Genomic DNA, 27,150 nt, shown 5'->3' with positions numbered 1-27,150 from the left:
TGTTTTTTTTGCAAATAATCAATCACGACATCCACAGTTTCCAAAAACAATTTGAAATTTGGACTCGTCAGACCACAGAACACTTTTCCACTTTGTATCAGTCCATCTTAGATGAGCTCGGGCCCAGCAAAGCCGGCGGCGTTTCTGGGTGTTGTTGATAAATGGCTTTCACTTTGCATATTAAGAGTTTTAACTTGCACTTACAGATGTAGCGACCAGCTGTAGTTACTGACAGTGGGTTTCTGAAGTGTTCTTGAGCCCATGTGGTGATATCATTTACACACTGATGTCGCTTTTTGATGTAGTACCGCCTGAGGGATCGAAGGTCACATGCATTCAATGTTGGTGTTCAGCCTTGCCGCTTACGTGCAGTGATTTCCCCAGATTCTCCGAACCTTTTGATATTACGGAGCGTAGATGGTGAAATCCCTAAATTCCTTGCAATAGCTAGTTGAGAAATGTCGTTCTTAAAAACTGTTCAACACTTTGCTCACGCATTTGTTGACAAAGTGGTGACCCTCGCCCCATCCTTATTTGTGAATGACTGAGCATTTCAAGGAAGCTGCTTTTATACCCAATCATGGCACCCACCTGTTACCAATTAGCCTGTTCACCTGTGGTATGTTCCAAATAAGTGTTTGATGAGGATTCCTCAACTTTCTCAGTCTCTTTTGCCACTTGTGCCAGCTTTTTTGAAACATGTTGCAGACATCAAATTCCAAATGAGCTAATATTTGCAAAAAAAACAAAGTTTACCAGTTCGAACGTTAAATATCTTGTCTTTGCAGTCTATTCAATTGAATATAAGTTGAAAAGGATTTACAAATCATTGTATTCTGCTTTTATTGACCATTTACACAACGTGACAACTTCACTGCTTTTGGGGTTTTGTAGTAAAAAGTGACCCATGTGGTCAACAAGAGCTACGTTTCGCTTCTTATTTTAAATAATTCTTAAAAGTAAAAAAAAAAGTATTTGTGGGATATGAGCTATTTAAACTGAAAAAATCCCAGCCACCCTCCATTGGCCGCTACAGATGTACAAATCGGTGTATGCCAAACCACCGTTACCTTTACAGCAAAGTTTGACCGTGTAGGTCGGAGTCTCTCCTTACATTGTACAAGCCGCCCTACACCTGTGTGGGGGTGGGGGTGAACACCTGAAGGTTTTCTGGTCTGCGCAGGTTGCAGCAAACATGTTTTGCTGGCACAGACAACAATGCATCGCCATGGGGGGCAGACCCTTAGGGCCGTCACAGGCCGTCCATCATGGCCAGGAGGTCGTCTCCTTTGCTGCTAGCACTCGGGGCGTGGTCCCGCGACTCCCGAGTATCGCTGAACTCTCCCATGATTTTGGCCAACTCTGCATTTGTAGTTTGGTCCTGTAGGAACAAGGAGTCAGTTATTTAACACCAGACGACTTCCAAAGTAAAATAAAAGTGAATGGAATTAATCTATTGTCATTATAAAATATTCATTAACTGTGCAGGCAATTAATCATTTAACGTCATTTCCAGACTACAGAGCGCACCGGTATATAAGCCACACCCACTAAACGTTAGGATTTTTTCCCCCCATAAATTAGCTGCACGGGACAATTTTTTTTTTTTTTTTTTTTTGTCCTGTCCAGCTTTTTTTTTTTTTTTTTTTTGTCCTGTCCAGCTTCCCTCCAATGGGCTCACCACCCATAGCAGGGGCCATAGAGGTCGGGTGCAGTGTGAGCTGGGCGGCAGCCGACGGCAGGGCACTTGGCGGTCCGATCCTCGGCTACAGAAGCTAGCTCTTGGGACGTGGAACGTCACCTCGCTGGGGGGGAAGGAGCCTGAGCTAGTGCGCGAGGTTGAGAAGTTCCGGCTAGATATAGTCGGACTCACTTCGACGCACAGCAAGGGCTCTGGAACCACTTCTCTCGAGAGGGGCTGGACTCTCTTCCACTCTGGCGTTGCCGGCAATGAGAGGCGACGGGCTGGGGTGGCAATTCTTGTTGCCCCCCGGCTCAGAGCCTGCACGTTGGAGTTCAACCCGGTGGACGAGAGGGTAGTTTCCCTCCGCCTTCGGGTGGGGGGACGGGTCCTGACTGTGGTTTGCGCTTACGCGCCAAACAGCAGCTCAGAGTACCCACCCTTTTTGGATTCGCTCGAGGGAGTACTTAAAAGTGCTCCCCCGGGTGATTCCCTCGTTCTACTGGGGGACTTCAATGCTCATGTTGGCAGCGACAGTGAAACCTGGAGAGGCGTGATTGGGAAGAATGGCCGCCCGGATCTGAACCCGAGTGGTGTTCTGTTATTGGACTTTTGTGCCCGTCACAGATTGTCCATAATGAACACCATGTTCGAACATAAGGGTGTCCATATGTGCACTTGGCACCAGGACACCCTAGGCCGCAGTTCCATGATCGACTTTGTAGTTGTGTCATCGGATTTGCGGCCTCATGTTTTGGACACTCGGGTGAAGAGAGGGGCGGAGCTTTCAACCGATCACCACCTGGTGGTGAGTTGGCTGCGATGGTGGGGTAGGATGCCGGACAGACCTGGCAGGCCCAAACGCATTGTGAGGGTTTGCTGGGAACGTCTGGCAGAGTCTCCTGTCAGAGAGAGTTTCAATTCCCACCTCCGGAAGAACTTTGAACATGTCACGAGGGAGGTGCTGGACATTGAGTCCGAGTGGACCATGTTCCGCACCTCTATTGTCGAGGCAGCTGATTGGAGCTGTGGCCGCAAGGTAGTTGGTGCAGGTCGTGGCGGTAATCCTAGAACCCGTTGGTGGACACCGGCGGTGAGGGATGCCGTCAAGCTGAAGAAGGAGTCCTATCGGGTTCTTTTGGCTCATAGGACTCCTGAGGCAGCGGACAGGTACCGACAGGCCAAGCGGTGTACGGCTTCAGCGGTTGCGGAGGCAAAAACTCGGACATGGGAGGAGTTCGGGGAAGCCATGGAAAACGACTTCCGGACGGCTTCGAAGCGATTCTGGACCACCATCCGCCGCCTCAGGAAGGGGAAGCAGTGCACTATCAACACCGTGTATGGTGCGGATGGTGTTCTGCTGACCTCGACTGCGGATGTTGTGGATCGGTGGAGAGAATACTTCGAAGACCTCCTCAATCCCACCAACACGTCTTCCTATGAGGAAGCAGTGCCTGGGGAATCTGTGGTGGGCTCTTCTATTTCTGGGGCTGAGGTTGCTGAGGTACCGGTAGTTAAAAAGCTCCTCGGTGGCAAGGCCCCGGGGGTGGATGAGATCCGCCCGGAGTTCCTTAAGGCTCTGGATGCTGTGGGGCTGTCTTGGTTGACAAGACTCTGCAGCATCGCGTGGACATCGGGGGCGGTACCTCTGGATTGGCAGACCGGGGTGGTGGTTCCTCTCTTTAAGAAGGGGAACCGGAGGGTGTGTTCTAACTATCGTGGGATCACACTCCTCAGCCTTCCCGGTAAGGTCTATTCAGGTGTACTGGAGAGGAGGCTACGCCGGATAGTCGAACCTCGGATTCAGGAGGAACAGTGTGGTTTTCGTCCTGGTCGTGGAACTGTGGACCAGCTCTATACTCTCGGCAGGGTCCTTGAGGGTGCATGGGAGTTTGCCCAACCAGTCTACATGTGTTTTGTGGACTTGGAGAAGGCATTCGACCGTGTCCCTCGGGAAGTCCTGTGGGGAGTGCTCAGAGAGTATGGGGTATCGGACTGTCTGATTTTGGCGGTCCGCTCCCTGTATGATCAGTGTCAGAGCTTGGTCCGCATTGCCGGCAGTAAGTCGGACACGTTTCCAGTGAGGGTTGGACTCCGCCAAGGCTGCCCTTTGTCACCGATTCTGTTCATAACTTTTATGGACAGAATTTCTAGGCGCAGTCAAGGCGTTGAGGGGCTCTGGTTTGGTGGCTGCAGGATTAGGTCTCTGCTTTTTGCAGATGATGTGGTCCTGATGGCTTCATCTGGCCAGGATCTTCAGCTCTCGCTGGATCGGTTCGCAGCCGAGTGTGAAGCGACTGGGATGAGAATCAGCACCTCCAAGTCCGAGTCCATGGTTCTCGCCCGGAAAAGGGTGGAATGCCATCTTCGGGTTGGGGAGGAGACCCTGCCCCAAGTGGAGGAGTTCAAGTACCTCGGAGTCTTGTTCACGAGTGAGGGAAGAGTGGATCGTGAGATCGACAGGCGGATCGGTGCGGCATCTTCAGTAATGCGGACGCTGTATCGATCCGTTGTGGTGAAGAAGGAGCTGAGCCGGAAGGCAAAGCTCTCAATTTACCGGTCGATCTACGTTCCCATCCTCACCTATGGTCATGAGCTTTGGGTTATGACCGAAAGGACAAGATCACGGGTACAAGCGGCCCAAATGAGTTTCCTCCGCCGGGTGGCGGGGCTCTCCCTTAGAGATAGGGTGAGAAGCTCTGTCATCCGGGGGGAGCTCAAAGTAAAGCCGCTGCTCCTCCACATCGAGAGGAGCCAGATGAGGTGGTTCGGGCATCTGGTCAGGATGCCACCCGATCGCCTCCCTCGGGAGGTGTTTAGGGCACGTCCGACCGGTAGGAGGCCACGGGGAAGACCCAGGACACGCTGGGAAGACTATGTCTCTCGGCTGGCCTGGGAACGCCTCGGGATCCCCCGGGAGGAGCTGGACGAAGTGGCTGGGGAGAGGGAAGTCTGGGCTTCCCTGCTTAGGCTGCTGCCCCCGCGACCCGACCTCGGATAAGCGGAAGAAGATGGATGGATGGATGGATGGATGGATGGTCCTGTCCAGCTTCTCAGGTGAATCATATAGTTGATGTAGATGCCCATATCGACTGTACACATTTACTTTACAAAAGAGAAGTGTGGGATACTTCTCTTGTTGCCTTATTTGTATTTGATTTTATTAAATGTACAAACCCCGTTTCCATATGAGTTGGGAAGTTGTGTTAGATGTAAATATAAACAGAATACAATGATTTGCAAATCCTTTTCAACCCATATTCAGTTGAATATGCTACAAAGACAAGATATTTGATGTTCAAACTCAGAAACATTTTTTTTTTTTTGCAAATAATAATTAACTTAGAATTTCATGGCTGCAACACGTGCCAAAGTAGTTGGGAAAGGGCATGTTCACCACTGTGTTACATGGCCTTTCCTTTTAACAACACTCAGTAAACGTTTGGGAACTGAGGAGACACATTTTTTAAGCTTCTCAGGTGGAATTCTTTCCCATTCTTGCTTGATGTACAGCTTAAGTTGTTCAACAGTCCGGGGGTCTACGTTGTGGTATTTTAGGCTTCATAATGCACCACACATTTTCAATGGGAGACAGGTCTGGACTACAGGCAGGCCAGTCTAGTACCCGCACTCTTTTACTATGAAGCCACACTGTTGTAACACGGGGCTTGGCATTATCTTGCTGAAATAAGCAGGGGCGTCCATGGTAATGTTACTTGTATGGCAACATATGTTGTTCCAAAACCTGTATGTACCTTTCAGCATTAATGGCGCCTTCACAGATGTGTAAGTTACCCATGTCTTGGGCACTAATACACCCCCATACCATCACACATGCTGGCTTTTCAACTTTGCACCTAAAGCAATCCAGATGGTTCTTTTCCTCTTTGGTCCGGAGGACACGACGTCCACAGTTTCCAAAAACAATTTGAAATGTGGACTCGTCAGACCACAGAACACTTTTCCACTTTGTATCAGTCCATCTTAGATGAGCTCAGGCCCAGCGAAGCAGACGGCGTTTCTGGGTGTTGTTGATGAACGGTTTTCGCCTTGCATAGGAGAGTTTTAACTTGCACTTACAGATGTAGCGACCGACTGTAGTTACTGACAGTGGGTTTCTGAAGTGTTCCTGAGCCCATGTGGTGATATCCTTTACACACTGACGTCGCTTGTTGATGCAGTACAGCCTGAGGGATCGAAGGTCACGGGCTTAGCTGCTTACGTGCAGTGATTTCTCCAGATTCTCTGAACCCTTTGATGATATTACGGACCGTAGATGGTGAAATCCCCAAATTCCTTGCAATAGCTGGTTGAGAAAGGTTTTTCTTAAACTGTTCAACAATTTGCTTAGGCATTTGTTGACAAAGTGGTGACCCTCGCCCCATCTTTGTTTGTGAATGACTGAGCATTTCATGGAATCTACTTTTATACCCAATCATGGCACCCACCTGTTCCCAATTTGCCTGTTCACCTGTGGGATGTTCCAAATAAGTGTTTGATGAGCATTCCTCAACTTTATCAGAATTTATTGCCACCTTTCCCAACTTCTTTGTCACGTGTTGCTGGCATCAAATTCTAAAGTTAATGATTATTTGCAAAAAAAAAAAAAATGTTTATCAGTTTGAACATCAAATATGTTGTCTTTGTAGCATATTCAACTGAATATGGGTTGAAAATTATTTGCAAATCATTGTATTCAGTTTATATTTACATCTAACACAATTGCCCAAGTCATATGGAAACGGGGTTTGTAACTTTACAAATGTCATTTACATATAGAGATTGAACAATTTTGGTCGAAGTATTGATCCCTGAGGTACGCCACAAAATATTTTCAGCTCTGTAGAAGTGTGTTCGCTTATCTTCACGTATTGCTTCCTGTTGGTTAAGCAGCTTCTATTGTGGATTGTTAATAATCGTTTAACTCTTATATGTCCATAGATAGCCAAACATATGGCTGCTCATGACATTCTAGTTCTTATGTTAACCTTGTACCTTTGTAGCTTGAATGTTTATAAATCCATACGACAGCTCATCCGGTCTCGACATTAACGCCTCTCTGTAAAAGCAAACCAAAATGTTTGGAAAAAAATAAACAAGATACTTTATGACATGCGAAAGGAGAAACAGGGCTCACTCTTCCTCCTCGTCAGTAGCAAAGAGGTTGACCCGGAAGCTACTGTCCGCATTCCCAGGTGGTTTCTGGACGTCCAAGCCTCCCATGAGCTTGGCCAAGAGATTGAGCTCCTCTTTGGCCAGCGGGTTGGGAGCAGCGTTGACCTGTCAGCACACCAAGCTTCAATACACAAACATAACAAAGGTGTACAGTCAGAGAACGTCCTTCACCTTGGTGTGCTGAGCAGAGTTCTTCGCCGTCCCTGACATGTGTGTTTCCACAGGACGGCACACGCTGTACCTGCGCGTGAGCCAAGACAAGAACAATGAGCACCAGAAACGACTAATCTTCTGATTCGTTTTTCAAGGAGTCGACTTATCTAAATCAATTATTAAAAAAAACTGAACAGCTTGTTATTGCGTTTGTTCCGTCTTATAATGAGTTGCACTGAAAGCAGGCTGCTATGCTGCTTGTGTAACGTTCACACTTGGATGCATGTTGGGTTCAAAACATTACTGCCAGAGTCTAGGCAGTTTTTTAACACCCAAAAAGAAGTCTTTGACTTTTTTTTTATTTTTATTTTTTTTTTACAAACCCTGTTTCCATATGAGTTGGGAAATTGTGTTAGATGTAAATATAAACGGAATACAATGATTTGCGAATCATTTTCAACCCATATTCAGTTGAATATGCTACAAAGACAACATATTTGATGTTCAAACTGATAAACATTTTTTTTTTTTGCAAATAATCATTAACTTTAGAATTTGATGCCAGCAACACGTGACAAAGAAGTTGGGAAAGGTGGCAATAAATACTGATAAAGTTGAGGAATGCTCATCAAACACTTATTTGGAACATCCCACAGGTGTGCAGGCTAATTGGGAACAGGTGGGTGCCATGATTGGGTATAAGTAGATTCCATGAAATGCTCAGTCATTCACAAACAAAGATGGGGCGAGGGTCACCACTTTGTTGAACAGTTTAAGAAAAACCTTTCTCAACCAGCTATTGCAAGGAATTTAGGGATTTCACCATCTACGGTCTGTAATATCATCAAAGGATTCAGAGAATCTGGAGAAATCACTGCACGTAAGCAGCTAAGCCCGTGACCTTCGATCCCTCAGGCTGTACTGCATCAACAAGCGACGTCAGTGTGTAAAGGATATCATCACATGGGCTCAGGAACACTTCAGAAACCCACTGTCAGTAACTACAGTTGGTCGCTACATCTGTAAGTGCAAGTTAAAACTCTCCTATGCAAGGCAAAAACCGTTTATCAACAACACCCAGAAACGCCGTCGGCTTCGCTGGGCCTGAGCTCATCTAAGATGGACTGATACAAAGTGGAAAAGTGTTCTGTGGTCTGACGAGTCCACATTTCAGATTGTTTTTGGAAACTGTGGACGTCGTGTCCTCCGGACCAAAGAGGAAAAGAACCATCCGGATTGTTATAGGCGCAAAGTGGAAAAGCTAGCATCTGTGATGGTATGGGGGTGTATTAGTGCCCTAGACATGGGTAACTTACACATCTGTGAAGGCGCCATTATTGCTAAAAGGTACATACAGGTTTTGGAGCAACATATGTTGCCATCCAAGCAACGTTACCATGGACGCCCCTGCTTATTTCAGCAAAACAATGCCAAGCCACGTGTTACAACAGTGTAGCTTCATAGTAAAAGAGTGCGGGTACTAGACTGGCCTGCCTGTAGTCCATACCTGTCTCCCATTGAAAATGTGTGGCGCATTATGAAGCCTAAAATACCACAACGGAGACCCCCGGACTGTTGAACAACTTAAGCTGTACATCAAGCAAGAATGGGAAAGAATTCCACCTGAGAAGCTTAAAAAATGTGTCTCCTCAGTTCCCAAACGTTTACTGAGTGTTGTTAAAAGGAAAGGCCATGTAACACAGTGGTGAACATGCCCTTTCCCAACTACTTTGGCACCTGTTGCAGCCATGAAATTCTAAGTTAATTATTATTTGCAAAAAAAAAAAAAAAGTTTTTGAGTTTGAACATCAAATATCTTGTTTTTGTAGTGCATTCAACTGAATATGGGTTGAAAAGGATTTGCAAATCATTGTATTCCGTTTATATTTACATCTAACACAATTTCCCAACTCATATGGAAACAGGGTTTGTACAGAAAAGCTGATCTACAGAGGAAAAAGTGGAGCAGAATAAGGCGTGCAATCCATTTTGCGTCTCTGTCTTCATGAATATGCAAAACACATGCTGATCATCAAAACGCCCAAAATACTGGGAGAACTTTTTTTTTTTTAGCACGTGCAGTGTGAAAAGTCTGCGGGCTATGGAGCGTTTTCTATTGGGGCTCCAGTACTCTGGAATGCCCTCCCGGTAACAGTTAGAGATGCTACCTCAGTAGAAGCATTTAAGTCCCATCTTAAAACTCATTTGTATACTCTAGCCTTTAAATAGACCCCCTTTTAGACCAGTTGATCTGCCGTTTCTTTTCTTTTCTGTCCCCCCCCCCCCCCCCTCCTCCCTCGTGCATGTTATGTAGACCACACACAAGGAAGTGTTTTAAATTCAGAAACAAATCATAATATGACCCCTTTAATGCGCCTTATAATCCGGTGCGCCTTTTGTACGAAAAGAGACCTGAATAGACACACTCATCGGCAGTGCGCCTTTTATTACGGTGTGCCCTATGGTCCGAAAAATACGGTAAATTGCATGTTGGAGAACTACTTACATGTTTGTGCCCAGTTTGGTGACTCTGTCTCCGAAGAGCTCAAATGATCCTTGGCAGAGAGCAGCAGCATAGTTTCCACCGTTGTTGAACTGCAGCCTGCGTGATTCCTCGCCAGTACAGTTAAACATCCTGGAATTATTGATCAGTCAGCACTTATAACACTAATGAGTTCATCGTAAAATCGTTTTATTAGTAGATTGCACAGTACAGTACATATTCCGTACAATTGACCACTAAATGGTAACACCCCAATAAGTTTTTCCACTTGTTTAAGTCGGGGTCCACGTTAATCAATTCTTGGTAAGGTGAATGAAGCTCTTCATTAAATGCATGACCACTTCGCTGTGGATGGCACTGCAGTCTACCAAGTCAAATTATTTGTGTGTTAAAGGATGAACTACATTTTTTTGGAAATTTTACCTATCATTCACAATCCTTATGTAAGACAAGAACACATATGTTTTTCTTTTTTTTATGCATCCTAAGTCGTTAAATACACCTCATACAAGTATGAGGTGGCTATCAATACTACTATATTCCGCCCATAAAGCCCTCTAAAAAAAACATTCAACAACTACCAACTATATTCCATTTACATCTCGTGACCAGAATATCAACCAAGTGCACTGCAAAAACTGAAATCTAAGTAAGATTAAATATCTCAAATAAGGGTGATATTTGCTTATTTTCTATCTGATAAGATCATTCTTCTCACTAAGCAGATTTTATGTTAGAGTGTTTTACTTGTTTTAAGTGTTTTGATCCTAAATTATCTCAGTAAGATATTACAGCTTGTTGCTGAGATTTGATGACCTATATTGAGTAAAACATGCTTGAAACTAGAATATCAACTGTTGCAAAGCTGTGTCATCAACACTCACAAGTATAAAACTACTTTTTTAAAGTAATAATTTCTTATTTCAAGCATGAAAAAAAAAATCATGACTGACACAATTGTGTCTCATAATTAAAACAGATGACAGCCAAATGGACATTGCTGTTTTATTTTCAATGAAACAATAGAAAATACGTACTCATATAGTAGTACAGTTATTAGTGAGAATATACTTATTTTAAGGTATTTTGGGTTCAATGAAGTTAGCTAATTTTACTTGTTTTGGAAAGTCTTGACAAGCCAAATTTTCTTGTTCTATTGGCAGACAATTTTGCTTAGTTCAAATAAAATACCCCTCATTTTTGTATTTTTTTTCCCTTGTTTTTGAACACTGACTTTTTGCAGTGTGTTAGTGATGTTGTTGTTATAAGCGCAAATGCAGACAAACTATTTTTTAGCAGCGCTGTGAACTCTCACACTATTATGTTAGATCCAATATGGACTGGACTCTCACACTATTATATTAGATCCACTATGGACTGGACTCTCACACTATTATATTAGATTCACTATCGACTGGATTCTCACTATTATGTTAGATCCACTATGGACTGGATTCTCACTATTATGTTAGATCCACTATGGACTGGACTCTCACTATTATGTTAGATCCACTATGGACTGGACTCTCACACTATTATATTAGATCCACTATGGACTGGACTCTCACACTATTATATTAGATTCACTATCGCCTGGATTCTCACTATTATGTTAGATCCACTATGGACTGGATTCTCACTATTATGTTAGATCCACTATGGACTGGACTCTCACACTATTATGTTAGATCCACTATGGACTGGACTCTCACTATTATGTTAGATCCGCTATGGACTGGCCTCTCTCACTATTATGTTAGATCCGCTATGGACTGGACTCTCACTATTATGTTAGATCCACTATGGACTGGACTCTCACTATTATGTTAGATCCGCTATGGACTGGACTCTCACACTATTATATTAGATCCACTATGGACTGGACTCTCACTATTATGTTAGATCCACTACGGACAAACTCTCACACTATTATGTTAGATCCACTACGGACTGGACTCTCACTATTATGTTAGATCCACTATGGACTGGACTCTCACACTATTATGTTAGAACCACTATGGACTGGACTCTCACTATAATGTTAGAACCACTATGGACTGGACTCTCTCACTATTATGTTAGATCCACTCGACGTCCTTTGCCCTGGTCGCCGAGGGGCGGGGTGTCCCCACATCTGCGGTCCCCTCCAAGGTTTCTCATTGTCCCATTGGGTTGAGTTTTTCCCTTGCCCTGATGTGGGATCTGAGGCTTGTGCAGCCCTTTGAGACACTCGTGATTTAGGGCTATATAAGTAAACTTTGATTGATTGATTGATTGTCTCAGATAAGGATTGTGAATGAGGCAACATTTTAAAAAACTGCAGTTTCCCCTAATCCAACAACCTGTCATTTAAAGACTCAGTACAAAAAAGCCACTTCAAGAACACCACCAGGAAAATAATGGTGATTCTTGACGCAATAGTAGCTAAACATCTAACTTGTCGATGGTTAGAATCCAAAGAAAGAACAGTAATGCAATTATCCTAATCTCTGGATTACATTCTAAGCATAGATTGTTTTAGATGGTGAAGGGTATTAGTAAGCCCTTGTTTCAATCATCCTTACCGGTATTATCATGTTTAAGTGCAAAAACGTCACCTTATTAAGCCTGGGGTTTGTGTACCGTGGGGTACGGGGCCGCTGATGGGAAGTACGAATCGACCGTTGGAGTTCTGCACTTTGTCCTTGAGGAAAATAGACACCTAGCAAGGAACAGACCACAAAAACTGGTGAGCAAAAGGACGTGTGCTTGGTGTGCAACGTTTGCTTGGAGCATGGAGTGACTCACTCTGATGTGCATATCCTGGAAGAAGATAAGGAGAGTTTGCCTAATCAGCTGGAATTCCCCACTCGGTAACGGCGTGTACATCTGAAAAGACAAAAAATGAACGAATGCAACTTGGCGCTACTTTTACTTTCAACATCCCACACAAATGTTGTTGTGATGGCGACGTGGCACCTCGATGAGCTGCTGGTACGTCTCGTCCACCTGGCTCAGGATGCAGGCCGTGTCTTTGACAAATTCCTTGATTGCGTCCATGTGGTTGAAGGACACCAATAGGATGTCTTTCGGTCGGGGACAGAGGAGCACCTGGTACTTGAAGGCCATGGTCATCAAGTCATAGAGCTGGAAGGAGAGCACACTGCAGTTAGCACACACTTGCTTTTATTTGTTTCAGTGTTGTGTAGTTATAATGATATGCTTTTACTTGTAATTGTATTGAGTTTGTGGACCCCAGGAAGACTAGTGGGTTGTTGTGGCAACCAGCTAATGGGGATCCTTAATAAAAAATCTAATCAAAATCAAACCTCGGCCAGCAGAGGGAGACATGCATTGTTTGCCGGGCCTAATCATGTCTGTCTCAGTGATCAGGGCCGGTAGACCTAATGGTTCGGTTAACACGGATGAAGCGCTGGCTGTCCAAAGTCAGGACCCGGGGTGGACCGCTTGTCTGTGCATCGGTTGGAGACGTCTCTGCGCTGCTGACCTGTCTCCACTTGGGATGGTCTCCTGCTGGCCCCACTATGGACTGGACTCACACTATTATGTTAGATCCACTATGGACTGGACTCACACTATTATGTTCGATCCACTATGGACTGGACTCTCACTCTATTATGCTAGATCCACTATGGACTGGACTCTCACTATTATGTTAGATCCACTATAGACTGGACTCTCACACTATTATGTTAGATCCACTATGGACTGGACTCACACTATTATGTTCGATCCACTATGGACTGGACTCACACTATTATGTTAGATCCACTATGGACTGGACTCACACTATTATGTTCGATCCACTATGGACTGGACTCTCACTCTATTATGCTAGATCCACTATGGACTGGACTCTCACTATTATGTTAGATCCACTATGGACTGGACTCTCACACTATTATGTTAGATCCACTATGGACTGGACTCTCACACTATTATGTTAGATCCACAATGGACTGTACTCTCACACTATTATGTTAGATCCACAATGGACTGGACTCTCACACTATTATGTTAGATCCACTATGGACTGGACTCTCACACTATTATGTTAGATCCACAATGGACTGGACTCTCACACTATTATGTTAGATCCACAATGGACTGTACTCACACTATTATGTTAGATCCACTATGGACTGGACTCACACTATTATGTTCGATCCACTATGGACTGGACTCTCACTCTATTATGCTAGATCCACTATGGACTGGACTCACACTATTATGTTAGATCCACTATGGACTGGACTCACACTATTATGTTCGATCCACTATGGACTGGACTCTCACTCTATTATGCTAGATCCACTATGGACTGGACTCTCACTATTATGTTAGATCCACTATGGACTGGACTCTCACACTATTATGTTAGATCCACTATGGACTGGACTCTCACACTATTATGTTAGATCCACAATGGACTGTACTCTCACACTATTATGTTAGATCCACAATGGACTGGACTCTCACACTATTATGTTAGATCCACTATGGACTGGACTCTCACACTATTATGTTAGATCCACAATGGACTGGACTCTCACACTATTATGTTAGATCCACAATGGACTGTACTCACACTATTATGTTAGATCCACTATGGACTGGACTCACACTATTATGTTCGATCCACTATGGACTGGACTCTCACTCTATTATGCTAGATCCACTATGGACTGGACTCACACTATTATGTTAGATCCACTATGGACTGGACTCACACTATTATGTTCGATCCACTATGGACTGGACTCTCACTCTATTATGCTAGATCCACTATGGACTGGACTCTCACTATTATGTTAGATCCACTATGGACTGGACTCTCACACTATTATGTTAGATCCACAATGGACTGGACTCTCACACTATTATGTTAGATCCACAATGGACTGGACTCTCACACTATTATGTTAGATCCACAATGGACTGGACTCTCACACTATTATGTTAGATCCACTATGGACTGGACTCTCACACTATTATGTTAGATCCACAATGGACTGGACTCTCACACTATTATGTTAGATCCACAATGGACTGGACTCTCACTATTATGTTAGATCCACAATGGACTGGACTCCCACTATTATGTTAGATCCACTATGGACTGGACTCTCACTATTATGTTAGATCCACAATGGACTGGACTCTCACAATATTATGTTAGATCCACAATGGACTGGACTCTCACTATTATGTTAGATCCACTATGGACGGGACTCTCACAATATTATGTTAGATCCACTATGGACTGGACTCTCACACTATTATGTTAGATCCACTATGGACTGGACTCTCACTATTATGTTAGATCCACTATGGACTGGACTCTCACACTATTATGTTAGATCCACTATGGACTGGACTCTCACACTATTATGTTAGATCCACTATGGACTGGACTCTCACTATAACGTTGGATCCACTATGGACTGGACTCTCACACTATTATGTTAGATCCACAATGGACTGGACTCTCACACTATTATGTTAGATCCACTATGGACTGGACTCTCACACTATTATGTTAGATCCACAATGAACTGGACTCTCACACTATTATGTTAGATCCACAATGGACTGGACTCTCACACTATTATGTTAGATCCACTATGGACTGGACTCACACTATTATGTTAGATCCACTATGGACTGGACTCTCACACTATTATGTTAGATCCACTATGGACTGGACTCTCACACTATTATGTTAGATCCACAATGGACTGGACTCTCACACTATTATGTTAGATCCACAATGGACTGGACTCTCACACAATTATGTTAGATCCACTACGGACTGGATTCTCACTATTATGTTAGATCCACAATGGACTGGACTCTCACTATTATGTTAGATCCACTATGGACTGGACTCTCACTATTATGTTAGATCCACAATGGACTGGACTCTCACTATTATGTTAGATCCACTATGGACTGGACTCTCACAATATTATGTTAGATCCACTATGGACTGGACTCTCACACTATTATGTTAGTTCCACTATGGACTGGACTCTCACTATTATGTTAGATCCACTATGGACTGGACTCTCACACTATTATGTTAGATCCACTATGGACTGGACTCTCACTATTATGTTGGATCCACTATGGACTGGACTCTCACTATTATGTTGGATCCACTATGGACTGGACTCTCAAAATATTATGCTAGATCCACTCGACGTCCGTTGCACCGGTTGCCCAGGGGGGGTCCCCACATCTGCGGTCCAAAATAAAAGAAGGAGGCAGGCAATCTTTTGGCAGAGCGTGCCGAACTGTACAAGAGTACAGTGTGTCCAGGCGTGTCTCCTAAATTGAGTCCAAATTAAATTATGTCTCTGTTTAATTCTTTGCCTCTTGTCTTGTTTAACAGATGTAATCAGTGTTTGAACCTGACAGTGATGTAAATGTATTTAACATGTTCAGACTCTTGTCAATTCATACAGGATTTGAATAAAGTTTGCTACACACCCCGTTTCCATGAGTTGGGAAATTGTGTTAGATGTAAATATAAACGGAATACAATGATTTGCAAATCCTTTTCAACCCATATTCAATTGAATGCACTACAAAGACAACATATTTGATGTTCAAACTCATACATTTTTTTTTGCAAATAATAATTAACTTAGAATTTCATGGCTGCAACACGTGACAAAGTAGTTCGGAAAGGGCATGTTCACCACTGTGTTACATGGCCTTTCCTTTTAACAACACTCAGTAAACGTTTGGGAATTGAGAAGATACATTTTTTAAGCTTCTCAGGTGGAATTATTTCCCATACTTGCTTGATGTACAGCTTAAATTGTTCAAGTTGTCTTGGGCACTAATACACCTCCATACCATCACAGATGTTGGCTTTTCAACTTTGCGCCTATAACAATCCGGATGGTTCATTTCCTCTTTGGGCCGGAGGACACGACGTCCACAGTTTCCAAAAACAATTTGAAATGTGGACTCGTCAGACCACAGAACACTTTTCCACTTTGTATCAGTCCATCTTAGATGAGCTCAGGCCCAGCGAAGCTGACAGCGTTTCTGGGTGTTGTTGATAAACGGTTTTCGCCTTGCATAGGAGAGTTTTAACTTGCACTTACAGATGTAGCGACCAACTGAAGTTACTGACAGTGGGTTTCTGAAGTGTTCCTGAGCCCATGTGGTGATATCCTTTACACACTGATGTCGCTTGTTGATGCAGTACATCCCGAGGGATCGAAGGTCACGGGCTTAGCTGCTTACGTGCAGTGATTTCTCCAGATTCTGTGAACCCTTTGATGATATTACGGACCGTAGATGGTGAAATCCCTAAATTCCTTGCAATAGCTGCTTGAGAAATGTTTTTCTTAAACTGTTCAACAATTTGCTCACGCATTTGTTGACAAAGTGGTGACCCTCGCCCCATCCTCTTTTGTGAATGACTGAGAATTTCATGGAATCTACTTTTATACCCAATCATGGCACCCACCTGTTCCCAATTTGCCTGTTCACCTGTGGGATGTTCCAAATAAGTGTTTGATGAGCATTCCTCAACTTTCTCAGTATTTATTGCCACCTTTCCCAACTTTTTGTCACGTGTTGCTAGCATCAAATTCTAAAGTTAATGATTATTTGCAAAAAAAAAAAAAGTTTATCAGTTTGAACATCAAATATGTTGTCTTTGTAGCATATTCAACTGAATATGGGTTGAAAATGATTTGCAAATCATTGTATTCCGTTTATATTTACATCTAACACAATTTCCCAACTCATATGGAAACAGGGTTTGTATGTTCAAACAAGATAAGGAGCTGTCATGTGAATACCAAGGTGAATCCGGATCTGATCGTGATTGCACATCCAGAAGCAGTTGAAATGTAACTGTAAAATCCCTTGAACATGTTTGGACTCCTGCAACAATGTTCATAAAGAACCAGAATTTTGAACAACAAAATCAAGTCCAACCCAAATTTGATCTAGATTTGACAGCACATTATCTTGTCTTTTTCGTGTTTCTGGATTATACATTCCAGTCTTTAGTTTCAGAACAAAATACAAAATATGCAAGTTAAAAAAGAAGCAGGTAGAATGCGATCACCTTGTCCATGCTGGCTTGATTGAGCCTCATGATGGAGGCGTGAGCCAGCCTGTCAAAGACTGTGCGCAGGGCCTTCTTGGAGTACAGCTCCTGCGGCTTGAAGAGCTCCTCCAGGAACTTTTTGTTGAACATGGTGGTGATGATGTCGTTCATAACTAGTGGAGGACAGGGAAAGAGTGGGAAGGCTTAGCAGAGGATACATGATAAGATGGCAGCTAAGAATCCTATGTGGTAGGACACCTATAACAAAGCATTTCCTCATAGTAGAGGCCCATACTAATTGCTGGCTTGGCATCCTTTCAAGAGTGACCAAAAGTAAAACCACAAGCCAAATTATCCGAAAGAATAAGTCGCATACTCCTAGCTAAAGCAAAAGTTGCAAAAACGTATACCTGGCAACTGCCTGGTACTCGCTGCAGTTGAGTAGATACTAGTGATGGGTCCGGCAACACCGATGCATCGGCGCATGCGTCGAGCTCATAGAGTAAAACCCTGTGTCGGTGCCCGTACCGCTTTTAGAAAGTCACGTGACCGATCATGAGCTGTTTTGGTCACGTGACCGATACGCGAACAGTGTCGCACTCCCGCCTCCTCTGTGCCCTGTGAGCGGGTCTTTTCTACAGCCGGAGAAATAATAACTAAGAAGAGAAAGCGTCTAAAATTTAATACGTTGGAAAAACTTTTTTTTTTTAAATAAAAATGTGTAAAAAAAATAAATAATAATTTCCCAGTCCACAAGCATCCTCATTCACAACACGTTCTCTTAGATTTCCATGTTATGATACATGTTCACATTATTTATTGACTGTATCTAAAAAATAATAAATATATAAAATAAATAAAATAAAATAAATATTTTTATTTAAATGAAGTTATGAAATAATCCTAAATGAAATACAATGACTTGGTTTATATTATTGTATATACTAGGTCAGGGGTCGACAACCCAAAATATTGGACCAAAAATACAAAAAAAAATCTGTCTGGAGCTGCAAAAAATTAAAAGCCATAGGTGGCGACTTGTCCAGGGTGTACCCCGCCTTCCGCCCGATTGTAGCTGAGATAGGCTCCAGCGCCCCCCGCGACCCCAAAAGGGAATAAGCGGTAGAAAATGGATGGATGGATTACATACAGATAGTGTGTCATGAGATATAAATTGAATTAAGAGGACTTAAAGGAAACTAAATGACCTCAAATATAGCTACAAATGAGGCATTATGATGCAATATGTACATATAGCTAGCCTAAATAGCATGTTAGCATCGATTAGCTTGCAGTCAAGCAGTGACCAAATATGTCTGATTAGCACTCCAACAAGTCAATAACATCAACAAAACTCACCTTTCATGCACAACCTTAAAAGTTTGGTGGACAAAATGAGACAGAAAAAGAAGTGGCATAAAACACACCCTAGAAAGTTATCAGAATCAGAATCAGCTTTATTGTCATTACGCAAGGTAACGAGATTGAGGCCATTCCATACAGTGCGATGTGTGCATGCTAGAAAAACAATGTGCAAATATATAAAAATATAAAAAATGTAGAAGTGCAATGAATATGGTGTGAAATGAATATATACATGAAAAAAAACAAAAACAAAACAAAAAAAAAAACTAACTACGGTGAGTTCAAGGACCGCCAAAATTAGTAGGACAAAACGGCGCTCGCCAAATACTCGAATCAGTGAAGCATGTTTAATATAAACAGTGTGCTTTATAACAATTAGGGAGGTTTGTGTCATGTTTGTCCTCCTACAGAAACCATATTAAAACAAAAAATAGATTGTTTTCCCCTCATCTTTTTCCATTTTTCATACATTTCTGAAAAAGCTCCAGAGAGCCACTAGGGCGGCGCTAAAGAGCCGCATGCGGCTCTAGAGCCGCGGGTTGCCGACCCCTGTACTAGGTCATAAAATCAGTGTCAGTTGAGTCGGTCCATAGGTTGCCTGTAGGGATTTTTAATGTCCAGCAGATGTCAGTATTTAGTGACACAGTATCGACACAGTATCAATACAGTTTTGCAATGTGTCGAAACGCTTCATGACGCCTCATCAACCCATCACTAGTAGATACACCCCTGGCCACTTATGAGGAGATAAGTAGTACACAGGTGTCCATTTGTGGCCACAACTTTTTTTCTTTTCTTTTTTTTATTGGCCCACGACACCTTCTAAAACAAAACAAAAACATTACATAAAAAATATAGAATATGCAATTTTGGGAGAAATACAGTGTGAATGCTGAAACGTGCAAGCCAAAATTAAATACCGTAATTTCCCGACCATTGGGTGCACCGGATTATAAGGGGCACTGCCGATGAGCGGGTCTAGTCAGGTCTATTTTCATACGTAAGGTGCACCGCATTATAAAGCACATTAAAAGGAGTCATATAATATATATTTTTTTCTAAATGTAAAAGACTTCCTTGTGGTCTACATAACATGTGATGGTGGTTCTTTGGTCAAAATGTTGCATAGATGATGTTTTACACATCATCTTCAAGTCGCTTTCTGACAGTCGCTTCAGGATGCGCCGTTTTGTGGGCGGTCTTATTTACGTGGCTCGCCTTCAACAGCCATACTTGCCAACCTTGAGACCTCCAATTTCGGGAGGTGGGGGGTGGGTGCGGGGGGCGTGGTTGGGGCGGGGGCGTGGTTAAGAGGGGAGGAGTATATTTACAGCTAGAATTCACCAAGTCAAGTATTTCATATATATATATATATATATATATATATATATATATATATATATATACATACATATATATATATATCCATCCATCCATTTTCTACCGCCTATTCCCTTTGGGGTCGCGGGGGGCGCTGGAGCCTATCTCAGCTACAATCGGGCGGAAGGCGGGGTACACCCTGGACAAGTCGCCACCTCATCGCAGGGCCAACACAGATAGACAGACAACATTCACACTCACATCCACACACTAGGGCCATATATATATATATATATATATATATATATATATATATATATATATATATATATATATATATATCCCCGCGACCCCGAAGGGAATAAGCGGTAGTAAATGGATGGATGGATGGATGGATGGATGGATATATATATATATATATATATATATATATATATATATATATATATATATATACATATACATATATGTATATAAATAAAATAAATACTTGAATTTCAGTGTTCATTTATTTACACATATACACACACATAACACTCATCTACTCATTGTTGAGTTAAGGGTTGAATTGTCCATCCTTGTTCTATTCTCTGTCACTATCTTTCTAACCATGCTCAACACCCTCTCTGATTATGCATTGCTGTGTGGCACGCACAAAAGTGCTTTCATCAAATGCACTAGATGGCAGTATTGTCCTGTTTAAGAGTGTCACAACATTGCTGTTTACGGCAGACGGACTGCTTTACTGTAGACGTTCTTTATATTGTTGGAAAGCGGACTCAGGTCTGCATGGAGCTGGAGGGGTCGTGGCCTCCAGCTCCGCCTGAATTTCGGGAGATTTTCGGGAGAAAATTTGTCCCGGGAGGTTTTCGGGGGAGGCGCTGAATTTCGGGAGTGTCCCGGAAAATCCGGGATGGTTGGCAAGTATGTCAACAGCGTCTTCTCCCCGTCATCAAGGTTTCTCATAGTCATTCACATCGACGTCCCACTGGGGTGAGTTTTTCCTTGCCCTTATGTGGGCTCTGTACCGAGGATGTCGTTGTGGCTTGTGCAGCCCTTTGAGACACTTGTGATTTAGGCAGAGCCGGCCCAAGCCATAAGCGTACTAAGCGCTTGCTTAGGGCCCCGCGGCCACCAGGGGGCCCCCAAAAGCAATTAACAAAAAATTCTTATTTTTTATTTTTTGCATGTACGAGTCTGACTGATGATTTCTAAATGATCAAAGATATATTATTGTACAAAAACACAATTTTAGGTCAACAGAGTGCTGCTGCTGATCTAGGCCTAGTGATTCTTCCTGCCTCTCTTTAAAGCTGCCTCTGCTGCACCTGTGACGTTTGCCGTCCGCCATGCAATGCCAGTGCGCACTGGGCATCAAAAGCGCAGATAGAGGCAAAACAATGTCACAAAAAAGGACATATCCTTCAGGTGCAGAAAAAAGGAAGAAGAAGAAAGTGGAAGAGGAGAAAAAATGCCATGATAAAGGTATGTTTGCATGACTTGGTAATAAAAAGTTTATCAAAGAGATTTGTAGCTGTAATTAGCTTTAGTTAGGTGACGTTAGCTAGCTAGCGCGGTGCTAGCAATATGTTTTTAGCATCAGGTTACTAGTGAGATATGTTGTTTGCACAAATTGTTTGCAGCAGAGCACGGTAATTTATGTGAGTAAAATAAACATTATTTTTTACATCAACTCATAAGTTATGTGAAACTTCCCCAGGAGCATTGTTAAAATACTTTGGAGGCACAGAATCAGCCCAGAGCCAGTCCACATCCTCAGGCTCAACTGTGAGTGATGAATCAGGTGAGGAAAAGACTGTCACCATACAGTATACATTTAATTTCTTAGTATAAACATTACACCTGAAGGGAAATGAATGTAGTCAAAGTATCTCATTAATATGTGTGCCTATATGTATGTATGTATGTATTTCATCTTAGGTCCATCTCCATCTTCTACAGTGCTCTCTCACACACCTCCATCCTCTGTGCCCACTGTCCCCTCCATGTCTAAAACCACAGCTGATTTATCTAGTAAGTTAACTGCAAAACACCCTTTATAATTGCTCATTGTACTGCAGAACATTCTGAGATTAATAATTATGTCCAACAGTGCAATTTAATGACCTTATAGGTCCTTCTTTTTTAGTCATTGTCTTTCTTTGGTCACTTCCTCAGCAACTTCCACCACAACGTCCCCTTCACACCATGGACCATCATCGCTCCGCCAGTTGACCCAGCTGAGTGGCCTTCTTTCCTCTCAGATTCAGACAGGACTGAACAGGTGATCAGAGGACCACTGTCTATTAAGGAGAACTTTTCATTCCCCAAACGGCATGATGGCCGAAGTTTTCATTATCATTATACCTACAGACAGCTAGTAAATGGGGAAAAAGTCAAGCGTAGCTGGCTGACTTATTCAAGAAGTAAAAATGCAGTCTATTGCTTTTGCTGCAAATTATTTTCCAAAAAGTCCTTAAAACTGGCAGCCGAGGGACAGCGGGATTGGGTCAACATAGGTGCACTGCTGAAACAGCATGAAAACAGTGAAGATCATTGTAGCAACATGGTGAAATGGAAGGAATTTGCCTTGCGTCTTTCAAAGGGGAAAACTATTGATGAATTTAACTTCAGTAGACTGCGCTCTCTTTGTACAAAGTAAACATTAAATATGAACAATTAACTAAAAATATAAACTAGTAATTAAAGACTAATATGTACAAGACTGATGAGACAAGATGACACTTTTACTGTAAATACAAAGCTTTATCACTTGGACTGTACAACCCCAGGCCACTCTTGTAGCTGAATGTTTTCTACATTTTAAGATTAGGAACCATATGTGGCACTCTGGACATCATTCGTTAATTCATTGGTATTATTTATGTTCTTAACTGGGCCACCCCCATATCTTTATAAATGACATGTCATTTGTAAAGACATGCCAGGCTGACAATAGGATAATGTAAACAACACTGCCAGAGCCGCAATGAGTTTATAGTAGGTGTGTGAATGATCAACAATCAATATTATTGGCAGAAATAGAGGGCCCCAAAATCAAATTTTGCTTAGGGCCCCATGGAGGCTATATAAATAAACATTGATTGATTGATTGATTGATCTTTGTTGTAGCGGCTAAGCCAATCAGAGACCACAATACTGAACAGCTCGGTCTCATTGTTTTGATCTCATCTAGTAGGACTGTAGTACTGGTATTTTTTTTTTTGTATATTTAATTTAAGACTTAATTTAGGGCAAAATTACGTAGAATATACTTTGTTACCAATAACACAGAGGTAAAATGTGATGATTATTTTTAGCATATATTGATAGACCTATATTGTATTGATTTTAGTATCTTTAATGTACAACATATACAATGAGACCGTGCTGTTCAGTATTGTGGCCTCTGATTGGCTTAGCCTTAGGCAGGATTACTTACCATGTTTGTGCTTTATAGTCATATGACTTGGTACTTCATGCATTCCAACTGTTAGCATGCTAATGTTAGTATTTTCTGGACTATAAGGCGCACATAATCATTTTTTTCCCCGCATCCATCATTTTTTGATTTAACCGGCCCTCTGTGGAAAAGGTTTGTACATCCCTGTATGTGTTAAAGCCCAACTATCACCTATTATTTGAAAGAATACATCCACTGCAAAATAATGAGCGGCAACACTCGAGTTTCATTGGCAATTAAAATATTTTTTTCCCGCATCCGTCATTTTTTATTTAACCAGCCCTCGGTGGAAAAAGTTTGGACATCCCTGTATGTGTTAAAGTCCAACTATCACCTATTATTTGAAAGAATACATCCATTGCAAAAATAACGAGCGGCAACACTCAAGTTTCATTGGCAATTAAAAAAAAAATGTTCCGCATCGGTCATTTTTTATTTAACCGGACCTCGGTGGAAAAAGTTTGTAAGTCCCTGTATGTGTTAAAGCCCAAATATCACCTATTATTTGAAAGAATACATCCATTGCAAAAATAAAGAGCGGCAACGCTCGAGTTTCATTGGCAATTAAAAAAAAAAAATTTCCGCATCCGTCATTTTTTAGTTAACCGGCCCTCGGTGGAAAAAGTTTGACCATCCCTGTATGTGTTAAAGCCCAACTATCACCTATTATTTGAAAGAATACATCCATTGCAAAATAACGAGCGGCAACGCTTGAGTTTCATTGGCAATTAAAAAAAAATGTTTCCGCATCCGTCATTTTTTATTTAACCAGCCCTCGGTGGAAAAAGTTTGGACATCCCTGTATGTGTTAAAACCCAACTATCACCTATTATTTGAAAGAATACATCCACTGCAAAATAATGAGCGGCAACACTCGAGTTTCATTGGCATTTAAAATATTTTTTTCCCGCATCCGTCATTTTGTATTTAACCAGCCCTCGGTGGAAAAAGTTTGGACATCCCTGTATATGTTAAAACCCAACTATCACCTATTATTTGAAAGAATACATCCATTGCAAAAATAACGAGCGGCAACGCTCGAGTTTCATTGGCAATTAAAATATTTTTTTTCTGCATCCGTCATTTTTTATTTAACCGGACCTCGGTGGAAAAAGTTTGTACATCCCTGTATGTGTTGAAGCCCAACTATCACCTATTATTTGAAAGAATACATCCACTGCAAAATAACGAGCGGCAACGCTCGAGTTTCATTGGCAAGCTAAAGTGGCTACACACATGTTATTGAAATGACACCTCTCCTTCTGTCATTCTCTACCCAGCCAGCTATTTCATGAATTAAAAACAACGTTGAGTGAATTAGCACCGTCCACGTAAATCTCCTATTTGCCAAAATAACACGTTGCTATGACTGAAGAAGGGTGTGTTTACATGTTCGCAGCTGTTGTGTTGCTAAGCTAGCTAGCTAACCTTTCTTAGCTTTGTCAGCGGGGATATTTTGAGCTCGGAGCCGCTGGTCCAGGATATAAAGCATTTCTCCGCCGAGGTTGATAAAGAGCAAAGGGAGAGTCCTTGACGACATGGTGGATTCTGGAATGCTTAAGTCCTCGCTTGGAAAAGAACACAGAAAGCTTGTTGACAGTTTGAGCGCCGGATGATGACGACAGCAGTGGTTGCTATGCCTTCACTGGTTGCCAAGCCACGGAGACAACAGCCAATCAGGGCGCTCGACGTCATAAAAACAGGACCGAGCTTCTAAAAAATTGTATATTTTTAAAGATTAACAGGCATATTTATAAATAATGGTAGCATATAAATGTTTGTCAATATTATTACTGCTCCAAGGTAATTTTTTTCTACATAAATGTCGATTTCTGAAAGTAAAACCTACATTTTATAATGGGCTTAATAATTTAAAATGATCTTGGAAAATGATTAAAAATACAAAAGCCCTTAAATCGATTTCATTATTGCAGAAATTTAAAGTGGTTTAGATTAGCCTTTTTGGTCTGTTTGAATTTCTGAATCTTTTTTAATCATTATTATTATTTATTATTATTTTTATATTCTATTTGTATTTGTTTTAGTTTTCTTTCCTTTCACATAATTTGCTCAACCTGATGTTTGAAATAGCGGATATTTTTTTGAAAGTGCCTTGGTTCTTATGTATATTGTTCAATTAAAAAAAAAAAAAAATGTATATACAAACAGTCGAACTACAACCCTAGACTAACACCCTCCCCCCACTACATCCCACCTCCTCGGATTGTAAATAATCAAATGTATATACCGTATTTTTCGGACTATAAGTCACAGTTTTTTTTTGTACCTATATATATATATATATATAGATAGGTACAATCTAGATTCTAGATTGTACCCAATGTCATGACTGGTTTGATTGATTATTGACTATTTTATTGATTATGGGACAAGCAGTAGAAAATGGATGGATGGTACTTTTTCGTCACTTATTGTTTGTCTTTTGTACACTTATGCGTATATTTTATATATTTTTATGTATATGTTTTATTTTTGCAAAAATATATATGTATTTTTTTATATTGCTCTTTTTTATCTTTGGTATGAACATTATGTAAACTCGAAGTTATTATTATTTTTTTGGTTCTTTGTTGTTGCTATTTTTGTATTACAACATTTTATTATTTGATCATGTTGTACTGCATTGTAATCTTTTGTTTTGTGATCGTGTGATGTTTTTTTGCCTGGACCCCAGGAAGAATAGTCTCCACTGCGGTGTAGACTAATGGACAGTGTTGGGACTAACGCGTTACAAAGTAACGCGTTACTGTAACGCTGTTACTATCGGCGGTAACTAGTAATCTAACGCGTTATTTTTTATATTCAGTAACTCCGTTACCGTTACTACATGATGCGTTACTGCGTTATTTTGCGTTATTTTTTATGTAGTATCGGCTAGAAACTGAGAAGATCTGAGTGTTGCAGCGCTGCTGAAGAGGCGACAAAAAAGAGGCGCGCCGCGCGCTGTCTGTGTGTACGTGTGTGTGTGTGTGTGTGTGAGTGTGTGTGTGTGTGGGAGGGGGCGTGTCTGTGTCTACTATCAAGACGTCATGGCGAACCCCGAAGCCGAGTTTCTTAAAATGGAGATATTTTCAGTACGTTTCTTTTATCGACCACAAAGAAAATAACATTTTAGTTGAATGTAAGTTTCAAATATGCTGAAACAGCGACAAAAACAACATGCTTCGACGAAGCTAGTAAAGAGACACACACTTCACTTCCACCTCCAACAGCGGCTGGATTTTAATGAGGCACTGCACACTGAAGGTACACACACTCTGTCAATTCTCTTATATACTCTTTCATTTTAAACTTTTAGAGTGTTTGATTATCACATCACTCTAAATGTTTAGACTATAAAGTTCACAAACCTAAAGAGGGATACTAGTGGGCCAGGCTAATATTTCCTTTTC

General features: G+C 41.9%; 1 protein-coding gene across 1 annotated transcript; it reads right to left on the bottom strand.

The window, feature by feature from the left end:
- On the bottom strand, positions 1 to 25,338 carry oscp1b (organic solute carrier partner 1b). Its single transcript, XM_061958514.2, has 10 exons — positions 25,166 to 25,338; positions 17,608 to 17,762; positions 12,471 to 12,638; positions 12,300 to 12,380; positions 12,110 to 12,213; positions 9,516 to 9,644; positions 7,028 to 7,097; positions 6,819 to 6,961; positions 6,677 to 6,740; positions 1 to 1,381 (listed from the first exon to the last, which is right to left on the bottom strand). Exons 1-10 carry the CDS (start codon positions 25,275 to 25,277, stop codon positions 1,253 to 1,255), a joined length of 1,155 nt encoding a protein of 384 aa, XP_061814498.2. The 5' UTR covers positions 25,278 to 25,338; the 3' UTR covers positions 1 to 1,252.
- Between the last annotated feature and the right edge of the window lie 1,812 nt (positions 25,339 to 27,150).

Source organism: Nerophis lumbriciformis, linkage group LG04, assembly GCF_033978685.3.
Source record: "Nerophis lumbriciformis linkage group LG04, RoL_Nlum_v2.1, whole genome shotgun sequence".
In the NCBI taxonomy this organism is placed as follows: Eukaryota; Metazoa; Chordata; class Actinopteri; order Syngnathiformes; family Syngnathidae; genus Nerophis; species Nerophis lumbriciformis.
Note: the sequence above shows the minus strand (reverse complement) of the source record. Positions and strands in the feature narration are given on the sequence as shown.